At 40.2% G+C, this 13,845-nt stretch overlaps 1 protein-coding gene across 1 annotated transcript; it reads right to left on the bottom strand.

Annotated features, from left to right (window-relative positions):
- Window positions 1-74: 74 nt before the first annotated feature.
- ftr21 (finTRIM family, member 21) lies at window positions 75-13,086 on the bottom strand. Its single transcript, XM_021471297.3, has 4 exons — window positions 10,287-13,086; window positions 4,477-4,572; window positions 4,134-4,349; window positions 75-2,715 (listed from the first exon to the last, which is right to left on the bottom strand). Exons 1-4 carry the CDS (start codon window positions 10,854-10,856, stop codon window positions 1,402-1,404), a joined length of 2,196 nt encoding a protein of 731 aa, XP_021326972.2. The 5' UTR covers window positions 10,857-13,086; the 3' UTR covers window positions 75-1,401.
- Window positions 13,087-13,845: the final 759 nt, after the last annotated feature.

The following is a 13,845-nucleotide window of genomic DNA, read 5'->3' on the forward strand; positions in this document are numbered from 1 at the left end:
TGATGCTGTCAGAGTATAGAACAGTGCATGTAGTGTTTCTTCTTAAGTTGCACAAATGACAAGCCACTTGGACAGGGTTTTATAACTGTCATACTTTATTACACAACACTAACACTAACAGCCTTCTGTCGCCAATTCCACCATATACCTAACAAAGTCCCCATGTAACCACACAGTAAACCCCGCTATAATCAAACCTATGATGACAATATACTCTCTAATCCATGGGTCTCAAACCTAATTCCTGGAGGGCCGCAGCTCTGCACAGTTTTGCCTCAACCCCAATCAAACCCAGCTGATCTAGTAGTGTCGAGTAGTCTTGAAACCTTGATTAGTTGGATCAGCTTCGTTTGATTAGGGTTGGAGCAAAACTGTGCAGAGCTGTGGCGCTCGAGGAATTAAGTTTGAGACTCATGTTCTAATCCATGGGTTTCAAACTCAATCCCTAGAGGGCCGCAGCTCTGCACAGTTTTGCTCCAACCCTAATCACTCATGTCTGATCCAAATAATCGAAATGCTCAAAAGAGTCTCAAACACTTTGATTAGTTGGATCAGCTGTGTTTTATTTGGGTTGGAGCAAAACTGTGCAGAGCTGTGGCCCTCGAGGAATTGAGTGTGAGACTGTTCTAATCCATAGGTCTCAAACTCAATTCCTGGAGGCCCACAGCTCTACACAGTTTTGCTACAACCCTAATCAAACATGGCTGATCCAAATAATCGAATTGCTCAAAAGAGTCCCGAACACCTTGATTAGTTGGATCAGCTGTGGTTTATTTGGGTTGGAGAAAAACTGTGCAGAGCTGTGGCCCTCGAAGGAATTGAATTTGAGACCCATGCTCTAATCAAACAAGAATACAGTATGCTATTGCACTATCAAAGCATTTTACACAACACCACAATGTAGATCAAAGTGTAGAACAATCTAAAACAAAGCTTAGAACAATTTAAAGGAAAATACATCATATCATGAAACTTTTAAAAGGGATATAGAGTTGATTTTGTTTTCACTGTGTGTCCATTTTTGTTAATAAGATTGGATTTGAGGTTTATGAAGATTGTTTTTCATTGAGGCTTGCCACATGCCAAAACATTGGGAATCAAAATGAATTTTTGATTGTTTACGCTTGGATAAAAACAAGGAACAACAAAGCAGATCTGTGCAGTTTCCTTGTAATTCAGTTAGAGACATCAGAACTGTCCGTGAACGTTTTTGTGCAGGCCAGTTTTTATCTCTAGGCAGTAGGCACATAGAGCTACTACAACAGTGCAGTTACAAGGTGAATGGTCACACAGATGAAGTCCACGGGTAATCAAAGTCCCCTATCCATGCTCATCCACAGTTGAGTATAGTTTAAAATGTGTTGTGAAAGTTAGAGCAAAAAAAATTGTAAACCCAGGCCTTCAGTGATTTGGTCGGAAAGATGGGGGTAAGGGTGGTGGTGAGGTTTGTGAACCGAGAGGTGGGGGTAGTGGCGGGGGTGAAGTTTGTGAACAGAGAGTTGGAGATGGTGGGATTTGTAATCGGAGAGGTTTGGGCGGTGGGATGGGTGGTTGTGCTCGGAGAGCTGGGGGTGTTGGGGGGAGTGGTGGAGGTGGTGATTGGAAAGATGGGGGGAGTGCTGAAGATGGTGATTGGGGAGTTGGGAGGAGATATGTAGGTGGTGATTGGAGAGGTGGGGGTGATGGGGGGAGTGTTGGAGGTGGTGAGGGTGGTGGTTGGAGGGATGGAAGTGGTGGTGGGAGTGGTTGCTGAGAACGAGGAGGTGGGAGTGGTAGATGTGATGATGGGAGAGATGGAGGTGGAAGAGGTGGCTGAGAACGGGACAGTGGAGGGGGTGATAGGACAGATGGAGGTTTTGGTGGAAGTGGTTGCTGAGCACGGAGAGCTGGGAGTGCTGGAGGTTGTGATCTGAGAGCTATGGGTGTTGGGGGGAGTGGTGGAGGTGGTGATTGGAAAGATGGGGGGATTGCTGAAGATGGTGATTGTGGAGTTGGGAGGAGAGATGAAGGTGGTAATTGGGGAGGTGGGGGTGATGGGGGGAGTGTTGGAGGTGGTGATTGGAGAGATGGGGGTGGTGAGGTTGGTGGTTGGTGTGATGGAAGTGGTGGTGGGAGTGGTTGCTGAGAACGAGGAGGTGGGAGTGGTAGATGTGATGGGAGAGATGGAGGTGGAAGAGGTGGCTGAGAACGGGAAAGTGGAGGGGGTGATTGGACAGATGAAGGTTTTGGTGGAAGTGGTTGCTGAGCACGGAGAGCTGGGAGTGCTGGAGGTGGTGATTGGACAGATGGAGGTGGTAGGGGTTGCTGAGAACGGGGAGGTGGGAGAGGTAGATTTGGTGATTGGATGGATAGAGGTGTTGGTGGAAGTGGTTGCTGAGAACGGAGAGCCGGTGGTGGTGGTGGTGGTTGGAATGGTGGGGGTGGTGAGGGTGGTGGTTGGACAGATGGAGGTGTTGGTGGAAGTGGTAGCTGAGAACGGAGAGGTGGAGGTGGTGAGGGTGGTGATTGGAGAGACGGATGGCGTGGTGGTAGTGTAAGTTGTGTTCTGAGAGGTAGAGGTGGTCTTGCTTCACCACTGTTAGATATCTTTTTCTCCTCCTCTCTGCACAAACTGTACAGTTGCTCTTTCAGTTCAGAGATAGATTTTCGCACATCAGAACTGTTCTTAATGGATCCATCTGAGGCTTCAAGAGGTGAAACGAGAGACTGGAAACACTGTGAAGAATACAGAAAAGAGACAAAGCTTAATTGGCGACACACTTCTCTTACAACTTCAGGTATAGGCTGATACTGTGCTAATATATTCAAACTACTTGAAATAGATTTACATTTAGTCATTTAGTCTACGCTTTTGTCCAAAGGGACTTACAGTTGAGGAGGCATTCAGTGATCCAAGAAAAAGAGGCACTACTCACAAGAAGTGCTGATTATATAAAGGAACTGATTATGCTCAGAGAAGGAGGGGGAGTGTTTATTTAGAAAAAGAAGAGTGTTTCTACAGGTGGTTTGTCAAGCTCACTCACCTGTGTGAGGCACAGAGTTGCATAATGTTTTGATGTAGTTGTGTGGTTTTGTGGGTGGATTTATAATAATAATAATAAAAATACTAATTCCTTACATTTATATAGCACCTTTTCTGGACACTTTTTATTTACACATTGGGGAAATCTCCTCATCCACCACCAGTGTGCAGCATCCACCTGGATGACGCAAAGGCAGCCATATTGCACCAGACCGCACACCACACACCAGCTGGTTGGTGGAGAGGAGACAGTGATGAAGCAAATTATCATATGGAGATGCTTAGGAGGCCATGATGGACAGGGGCCAGTGGGCAAATTTGGCCAGGATGCCGGGGAGCCCTGCTCTTTTTCGAAGGATATCGTGGGAATTGTAATGACCATAGAGAGTCAGGACCTTGGTTTAATGTCTCATGTGAAAGAAGGCTCATGTGGTTTAATGTCTCATGTGAAAGAAGGCGCTCATTGAGCAGTATAGATTCCCCATCACTATACTGGGGCATTAGGACCCACACAGACCAAAGGTTGAGTGCCCCCTGCTGGTCTCGCTAACACCACTTCCGGCAGCAACCTAGCTTTCCCATGTGGTCTCCCATCCAGAGATTGACCGGGCACAGCCCTGCTTACCTTCAGTGGGCGACCATGTGAGAGTTACAGAGAGCTAGCTGCCGGCTATTTATTAATTTGTCTAGCTATATCAACTGAACATTGAAATATTTTGGCTTTCAAAGATGTCCAACAATCATATTAGTTGCCTTCTATGGACATGCCTCAAAATGACAGATTCATTAATTTTCCTTTGGCTTAGTCTCTATTTCAGAGATTGCCACTGCGGAATGAACTGCCAACTATCCCAGCATATGTTTTACATGGCAGATGCCCTTTCAGCTGCAACCCAGAACTGGGAATCACCCATATGCTACAGGCAATTTAGCTTACCCAATTCACCTGTAGTCAGGTGCATGTCTTTGGCAAAACCGTGACTCAAACCAGCAATGTTATTGCTGTGAGGTGATAGTGCTAACCACTGAGCCACCGTGCTGCCCATAGAAGAACATCTATAATAGTAATTTCCATGATAAATCCCAGCATTATTACTCAGCCGTCCATTACCTGTAGAAAACAGATGTGATCATTTGTGATGGAAAGCTGCTCCAGCTGAGCTTCTCTCCACTTCAGATCTGCAATCTCCTGCTCCAGTTGACCTACGTCCAGTTGCCCTTCATCTCGACTCTCTGCAGTGTTTTCTTGATCTCTGATCACTGTGACCGCAGTGGAGTAGGCTGGTTCAGCAATTCGCTGACTGTCTTGCACTGTCTGTGCAGAGCGCTTTTAAAAAATACAGACCATTGACTCGTGTTAAATACTGCAGACTTTTGTGGACAACATATTCAAGTAAGTACATTTCCCTAAACACAACTACAACTGCTCTTCTTAACACTCAACAATCACTGACCTCAGGAGTCTTCATAGGCTTTTTCAGTTCCTGAAGCTTTTTCTCCTTTTCCTGGATTACCTGCTGGAATCTTCTCTGTGTTTCTTCCAACTGTTTCTGTTAAAGAATTAAGCAAAATAAAAGGATTACTACAGAGAGCCAAAGCTGTTCACATTACAAATGGTTCTGTTCAAAACGATGCATGATTTGTTCAAACTAAATATATCGTTTCAGCATCTAAATCACAATGATAGGATGTGCAATGCTGAGTTGGGATTCATTATAGATGACCAGAAACCACAGTTTAGGACACATGAGATCTGTAGAGTCACTGCAGCGTTTAACATAATATAGTGAAGTTTGATCATTTGTTTTTGAGGTCTGCCATTGTGAGCATTTCAAGTTTAAAGTGAGTTCAAAGCAATGGTCTCAAACTCAGTTCCTGGAGGGCCGCAGCTCTGCATAGTTTAGCTTCAACCACTTCCAACTCAACTAAAGCGAGGCTGCGGTGAGAAGAAACCCAGAGGTACAGAATCAGCACTGTAAACATATAGCAGCAACATGCTGTGGATTACAAACCTGCAGCTGTTGCCGAGATTTCAAAATGCAGAAAGGGTGTAAACATCACTTTAATATCATTCAGTTCAGTTTAATTAAAAAAATTAAAAGCACTTTAGGCTTCAAACAAAATCACAATCTCTTAAAAAATAATACGCTTAAGTGTCCTCCTAGTCTCAGTTCATGGCACAAGGTAAACACCATGGGAACATTTTCTTGCTTCAGCCTATTTAACCCGGTGAGTGATAAAACATTGCAGTCATCTGTAGCACACCCTCATGTTGTCTTTAAAAGTGTTGTCTCTGTACTGAAGTTTTAAAAACATCCATTTTCCGCTAACATTCAAGCACCGCTGAGCACGTTCTTAAACAACTGATTTGCAATAGTTTTCACCAGTGCTCTACAGAAATGACAGTGATTGGTCGTAAAGGTCATCAATTCACTGCTCTTCATCAAGTGCAAACACAGATACACGGACACTGGAGCGCGAAGCAGCCGCGAAGATCTGTTTAGTCATCAAGCGTATTGCTCATCTGTGTTTGCACTTGGTAAGCGTTGAGAATGCGGTGGGTAAACTAATGACTGAGCGCTTGAACACAATGGCAAATCAGCGCTGTTTAAGAACGCCATCAACAGTGCCTTAAATGAAACTAAATTCAATTCAGCTTTTTTTGTATAGCGCTTTTACAATGTAGATTGTGTCAAAGCAGCTTCATATAAATGGTCATAGTAATTGGAACAATGTAGTTCAGTTTTTACTGTTTATGTTCTGTTCAGTTTAGCTCAGTTCAGTGTGGTCAGTGTAAATGTTAACTGAAAATGCACGTTTGTTTTTTAATTTCAGTGCTGAAATTCTAAGTCTAATATAGTGAAAGAATCAGTTCATTAACTTGAGTTTGATAAATGGCTTCTAAAACGTGTTTGGAAAAGAAAATGTTAGCTAACTATTGCAATTTCCCTTAATTTAGCTTAAAATGAGGTCTGATATCCCTTTTTATTTTCACTGTTTATTCAGAACGGACCTTCGGATCACTTGGAAGGCAGTGAAATTACACATTTATGTCACGTTCTCTTCGCTGATAAGATACAGCCAGGTACTCAATGTTCCTATGTGACTCCAAGCAATACTTTCGGGTCTCTTTCCATTGCAGCCTCAATTTCGCTTTTAAAAAATGGCAGCCGCGTGAAATCAGTCTAGAGTATGTAGTAGTCTTGAACACCTTGATTAGTTGGATCAGCTGTGTTTGATTAGGGTTGGAGCAAAACAGTGCAGAACTGCGGCCCTCCAGGAATCCAGTTTGAGACCTACAGTATGGTTTAAAGCAGGGATCAACAAACTTGTTCCTGGAGGTCCAGTGTCCTACAGATTTTAGCTCCAACCCTAATCAAACACACCTGAACAAGCTAATCAAGGTCTTACTAGGTTGACTTGAAACACTCAGGAAGGTGTGTTGAGGCAAGTTGGAGCTAAACCTGCACCTGAGCTCCAGGAACGAGATTGGTGACCCCTGTTTTAAATTGTTCAGGCACAAGAAATTGAGAGAGAGAGAGAGAGAAAGGGAGCTTTGCGCACTTACTTTGATATGTCTGAGAATCAAAATAAGCTCAGCTCTCAGGACATAGCAAGCTTATTTATGCACTCACAGACTATAATCTGCTGTTTTACTCCATAGAACTCCATATAAAAGCCTGATACTTTTTTTATCTAAAGGGTTAATGCTGGCAACTGATGATCTACAGTAAAAAAGACAAATTTGACCTCTAACCAACAAGGAAAACCAGCATCAATCAGGAATGCATGGTTATATGCTGTCATGGCTTGTAAAAATTGTAGTTATAATGGAAGTCAGTGGGGCAAAAACAGCCACTAACATAACGAAAGAGTAGTCAAATTAAACAATCCACAAGATGTAACTCCCTAGAAAACCATAAAGCATTGTTTATATCACCTTTAATCATTGCTTTATTGTATTTTTCTATGCTTCAAATTGTATTATATTTTATGCAGATGGACTCCCTTACAAAATTATCCAAATCAATCTAAATGGTTTATTTCCAAATAGAGATTTTCAAGCCATCTGGTGAAATTTTGTTCAGATCACAATATATATTGCAGAATTATTGGTAACACTTTACAATGCTGGTCTTGGAGGGCCGGTGTCCCTGCAGGGTTTAGCTCCATCTTGGCTCAACACACCTGCCTGGACGTTTCAAGCATACCTAGTAAGACCTTGATTAGCTTCTTCAGGTGTGTTTGATTAAGGTTGGAGCTAAAATCTGCAGGACACTAGCCCTCCAGTAACAAGTTTGGTGACCACTGCTATACAATAACAGTACAGGATTTATGATGTATTAATATGTAAACTGAACATTACGTTATTATGAACTTATGATGAGTTAAGAGTTAATGCATGCTCTAATCATAAACTAACTTGAGTCACATGAGTTCATGTGTGTCTACCTTAATTACGTGTTAGTTCATGCTGTTAATGAATGTATTAATAACATTTAATTTAGGTGAAATGTAACCAACATGAACTCATGAGCTTTTAATGTTAAGTTATGTCACGACTTTACTTGGAGGGGGACATCACCATGAGCTCATCCTTAAAGGGTCACGAAAAAACACAAAAACACATTTTTTGAGCTGTTGACAGTCGTATATGTGTCCCACACTGCTAAAAACACTATTAGGACACCTATATTTCACTAAAAAGTGTAAATTGGTTGTTTTTGCGTTATTTCAAGCAAATTCGTACTTCCTGTTTGAAACGAATTTTTGAAGCTGCGTCACGGCCATGACATAATAGCGTGTATTCCAGCATGTAGACTGGACGTCTGTGCCAGAGTGAGTCTTATTACGTCTTACAGTGTGATGCATTAATGCATGAGTAAGGCTTGGTTCAAACCAATCAGCGCGCTCTATTGTGCAACTTCATTAATATTCATTACTGTGTTTACACGACATAGACGCCACGTTGTGTTGGCAAAACAAGCGTGAAGTGTTGCTTTTATAGTTTGCTGCCGTTAAGTTTCGTTTTTATTTTCTCTCTGTGAGAGCTCATCTGGATCACGTGTGGATTACAGTGTACGCGACGCTCGACAACAATAACTTACGTGTCTAAGGAGGATTATTGTTTACCTGAGAGCTGTTCTCATCTGCAAACGCTGAGATCGGATTTGCTTGTAGTCTTCTCTTCATAAAGACGCGGCTCTAGTTGCTGGTGATTGTCCTGTCTCTACAGATTTGGTAAGTGAGCGACCAGCGCTCTTTGTTTATTCAGTTTGTTCGTATCGAACTAAGTTAACTATTGTACTGAGTGCAAACATGTTAGGACCACAACCAAACTTTAACCTCGTGTAGGGTTTTTACCGTATTTTGTGACCGGAATAACACACACGGCTTTCTGACGCTACCTGCCGTGTGCATCTAAGTTTCCGGAAAATGCTGAGGTTTTTTTCACTCATTCGCCGTGCGGTATCAAACATTGCATGAAAAATACACGCTTAGAGCTGTTCCTCGAATCAAATATCACGTTTGTCACGAGGGGCATGAATGAATTCCCTGAATGAAAGAGCCAAACTGCAGTTAAAGTCCAACATTTAATAATTTGGCAAATAATTCGACTACAGATGTCCATGTAGGTTAAACACCATAACTTTCTCATGTGTGTGTATTTTGACTGAAACTCGCTCGTGCCCAAATAGACACTCCCACACCATCCCACTTTAGTTCCTCCGACACTCCCCCCTAAACAGAGCTGGACACGCCCATTTTTCTGACTTTTTCCAAAGTAGAGGTGTAAAAACACCCTGCTGAAACGAGGGGGTTTCATGCCCCTTTAACTACTCTTGAGCTCCTGTGTTTAAACTGTTCATGTTGATGTTGACTGAACGCTTTTCTGTTGTTATTTAGTGTAAACACTAAGGATGTAACGGTATCAGAATTTCACGGTACGATAATACCTCGGTATGAATGACATGGTATGGTATTTATTGAATAATTTACAGGAAAAACAAAACTAATGAAAAGACTCGAAAAAAAGTGCCAAAAGTGTTTATTTACCTTAGCACTGAACATATCAATGACATACAAATTAGCCAACTATCTGTAAATTTCGAAACAGGAACTTCAATTTTTAAATTTTAATAACAAAAAACTATTAAACCATATTAAAAAAAAAGTTTCAATTTAGTATTGTTGAAAACTCATCACATTCAACATTTAATCACTCACTCACTTAGATAGAGATGGGTTTTTTTTAAGGAAAATGATCATATAACTATAATCTGGTAAAAGCTGGGATCTCTGGGCATTTACAATGTCACCTGCAACAGAAAAAAAAAGCTCTCATTTGGGACTGAGGTTTCTGGGACAGACAGATATGATTTAGCCAAGGTTGACAGCAGTGGGTAACGTTGTGCATTGTCTTTCCACCACTTGAGAGGACAAGCCATGAGTGAGATAGAGGTCTTTTTGCGGTATAAGTCAATGTCTGCATCAATCTAACAAGTGTGCTGTGTTATGCAGTCCCCATGACTGTTTTTAGTCGTATTCCCCAACTTATATTTCACCACAGTCTGGCAGTGCCTGCATACTGTTTTATTCTTTGTCTGTCACCTTTTCTCCTTTTTCGTATCTTTTTAGAAAGAAATCGAAATGCTTCCACACATCCGATTTAAAACCCGCTTTAGGTTCGATAATTTCCAGCTCTTTTTCTTCCCCGCTACTAGCAACACACTCTGGATTTGTTGTGACAACAGACCGCAAAGGATGATGACCACGCCTAGGCTTATGGGAATTGTAGTTCCCGCTACCTCCCGATTGCTTCATTCGCCTAAGCAAACTTTTTTCAGAAATATACTGTAGTTTTTTTGAGTCATTTGCCTACGGTAATATTGAAAAAAATTACTATTGCAGTATGACGGTATTTACAATATGGTTACATCCCTAGTAAACAGACTAGACAGATGTGCATAATTAGTTAAGTATGGGTTAATGATGATGTTCCCCTTTAAGTACAGTCATGATATAATTATACATTACCATGTTATGAGTTCATGATTGTTAAATTAAGCATGCATTAACTAATCAATTGTTCATAATTATGTAATGCTTAGTTTACATATTAACATATCATTATATATGCACTGTTATTGTATGAAGTTTTATCAAATTATTTTTTCCAGTCATATTTTTTCAACATCGTGCATCCCTAATTTGTTCAGTACTCTATATTGTGATACTTTTTAAAATTGTAAAAGTTTCCTACCTCTTTCTCTGTCCTCTCCACTACGGCTGCTACAGTGTCGTGGTTTCTGTGTTCATCCATAGTACACAAATAGCAGATGCAGCACTGATCAGTACGACAGAAGATTTCTAGCTGTTTATTATGTTTTGGGCAGATCATCTGCTTCAGTTGTCCAGTAGCATCGGTCACTTTGTGTCTGCCCGAGTGAAACTCCTCATGACGCTCAAAGTGAGTCTGACAGTAAGATTCCAGACACACCAGACAGGATATCGCAGCTTTATATTTTCTCCCAGAGCAAACATCACACTCCACATCCCCAGGTCCTGCATAACTGAGAGCATTTAATAATCCTGTCTTCAGTTTCTCCACCATTTCTGCCATCACCACGTTCTTGTTTAAAGCAGGTTTCGGTTTGAAGGTCTGCCTGCACTGAGGGCAGCTGTAAACTTTCGATTGGTAATTCCAGTAGTCAGTAATGCAGTTCATACAGTAGCTGTGTCCACAGGGGATGGTCACTGGTTTCTTCAGGAGATCCAGACAGATCGAACAGATGAACTGATCTTGAGCTACTGAAATACTGGCTTGTGCCATTTCAGGCAAAGCAGCTCAACCAGCAAATGGCTCAATATTAAAATTGGTTCCTTGTTCTGAGTTTGAGATCAAGGTGCACAAAGCAGGAGTGTCTATGAGATAGATTTTATTGCCAATATATTACAGTCTCAAGTCCACTTTGTTTCAACTTTGACTCTAACATTCCGACACTAACATTTTACCAGTTCAGTTGCTTTCAAATTTACTAAGCATACAATTAATTGCAATATTAGTGCTTCAAAGTTAAGACTCTTTAAATATTAATTGTTGAATGTAAGTGTTTATCTGTGGTGGTAGTTTTTTTTTCAGTTAAGACAACATGTTATAATTTCAGAGTGACATTACCTTTATAACATCTGATAGCCATTTATTTAATCATTTTCCTTCAACTTAGTCCCCTTAATTATCTGTTTATGAACCGCCAACTTATTCAGCATATGTTTTACGCAGCTGATGCTCTTTCAGCTGCAACCCAGTACTGGGAAACACCCATACACTCTCACATTCACACTTATACACTACGGCTAATTTAGTTCATTCAATTTACATATAGCACATGTTTTGGACTGTGGGGGAAACAGGAGCACCCGGAGGAAACCCACACCAACAAGGGGAGAACATGCAAACTTCACACTGAAATGCCAACTGTTCCAGCCGGGACTCGAACCAGCAAACTTCTTGTTGTGAGGCGACAGTGCTAACCACTGAGTCACAGTGTCGCCCGTGAGCATTTATCATTTTTTATTAATCTCGTAGAAGCCACATATTTTAACAACATGAGAAATAATTGATAGCAGATATATTATAAAACTATTAGAATGAAGAATATTATTAATAAAGGCACTGTTAATAGCTGGTACTAAACATTTAAAATAACGATTCACTAGTCAATGTTAGTTAATGTATTTACTAACATGAACTAAGTAGAATATTGTACAGCATTTATTAATCATAGATTGACATTTACTAATGCATTATTACAATCCTAAGTTGCACTGTTAATGATACACTGTAATATGAACTGTATTTTACAGTAGGACAGTTATGCGGTTTGTTACTGTATTTTAACGTTTCATAGTGAAAATGACTGTATATTTCACAGTAAAGATATACAGTGCTGTAAACGCATATACGTAGCAAGATGCTGTAAATATAAATACAGTATTTTTGCTGTTATTGATTTTACAGTACACTCTCAGAAAAAAAAATGTACACGGTGGTACAAATACTGTTCCTTGAGAAACAGTTTTGTACCTTTGTAAAGACCTCTTATGATGCTGTAAAAGGTACAAAGTGTTGATCAACTATTTCTTTATTACAGTAGCTATGAAAATAAATATGGCTGGAAAGGCAAAGTGATTTGTTTTTATAATTTCTAGAAGGAAGAAACATATAAACATTAATTATTAAGTTCTATAATACAATATTACAAAACAACTGGTAAAACATACTATAGGTATTGTAAACTACACATTTAAGGTATTTTAAATAAATGTTTTGTTAGCATTTTTGACACTCTTAAGGTACAAAGTGTCTTGTCACTGTGGTGGTACCTTCATGTATCAGATTTGTACCTTTGATAAAGGCACAATCTTGTATCTGCAGGTTTTAAAACCAAAGGTACATTTTGGTTTCCCATGGTACAAATGATGTCCTTAAAGGTACAAACTGCAATAGTACAAATGAGTTCCTTTGTTTTAAGGTACAATTCTGTCCCATACAAAGCTATTGCCCCAGTGACAAGGGTTTGTACCTTCTTTGGTAAAACATTGTACCATTTTTTTCTGAGAGTGTATGATACAGTAGATTCCACAGGAAAGTGTTTACAGCGTGTGCTTGTTAACATTAGTTAAGCACTTTGAGTTTTTAAGGGCTAACAATTAATGACTTTGTTCATTAACTAACATTAACAAAGATTAATACAGTAAAAATGTACCGTTCATTGTTTGTTCATGTTAGTAAATACATTAACATATAATAAAAGAGATGCTGATCTCCATATTTTATTTAAGCACATTTGAATTATTTTAAGGTGGCTCAGTGGTTAGCACGGTCTCCTCACAACAAGAAGGTCGCTGGTTCTCCGGGTGCTCCGGTTTCCCCCACAGTCGAAAGACAAGAGGTACAGGTGAATTGAATAAACTAAATTGGTCGTAGTGTTTAAGTGTGAATGTAAGAGTGTATGGGTCCTTCCCAGTACAGGGTTGCAGCTGGAAGGGCATTCGCTGTGTAAAACATGTGCTGGATAAGTTGGCGATTCATTCTGCTGTGATAACCCCTGATGAATAAAGGGACTAGGCTGAAGGAAAATGAATGAATGAATTATTTTAAGGATTCACTATTACAGTAAGGTCAAGCTGCCCATTTCTGTTATTTCAAGGTTACCAAAATTAAGTAAATACCGAATGCATTTACTTCCTTCTGTTGGAGGAATTGAGGAGCGTCACAGAGAAATGATAATCAAGCTAAATAAACACACTTTGACCTGCAAGATAGAGGAAGTTCTTTGAAAATTTGTGTGACAAATTAAGATAACAGCAGCTCTATATTTTAGATGCAATTTGCCATATAAATCTTTATCCAAGATCACACCCAATATTACAATGATCTAGTGAGGACTGTGGGGATGACGCCAACCTGATTTCACCAAGTTGGACATGTTACCGGATTAACATCTATGTTGATCCTGAGACAACATTCCTATCAGCCAATGAGAATGAAAGGATATATTTACCGTTTATGTTAAGGTAAGGCTCACGGTTAGGTTTATGCACTTCTACATGATTGTTATCCAACTATTATTCCCCTCTAATTTTGGGAATAATTTATAATTATGGTTGGGTTTAGGGGTAGGGAATAGGATTAAATTTACGAACAAAAATTTATGTTCCGGGATCAACATAGATGTTAATCTAGAATCTCATCGTACTTGGCAAAATCATAAGTTGTGTGTGGATAATTCCCCTATTGACTTGGCCAATACCTAACC

Source organism: Danio rerio, chromosome 2 (assembly GCF_049306965.1).
Source record: "Danio rerio strain Tuebingen ecotype United States chromosome 2, GRCz12tu, whole genome shotgun sequence".
In the NCBI taxonomy this organism is placed as follows: Eukaryota; Metazoa; Chordata; class Actinopteri; order Cypriniformes; family Danionidae; genus Danio; species Danio rerio.

What these genes read in the sequence shown, in the direction of transcription:
- ftr21 (XM_021471297.3), bottom strand. Translation starts at nt 10,856, where the DNA reads ATGGCACAAGCCAGTATTTCAGTAGCTCAAGATCAGTTCATCTGTTCG. An exon ending in TGGAGAGGACAGAGAAAGAG is followed by an intron (nt 4,573 to 10,286) that starts GTAGGAAACTTT and finishes ATTCTTTAACAG; the next exon opens with AAACAGTTGGAAGAAACACA. An exon ending in AGCCTATGAAGACTCCTGAG is followed by an intron (nt 4,350 to 4,476) that starts GTCAGTGATTGT and finishes ATTTTTTAAAAG; the next exon opens with CGCTCTGCACAGACAGTGCA.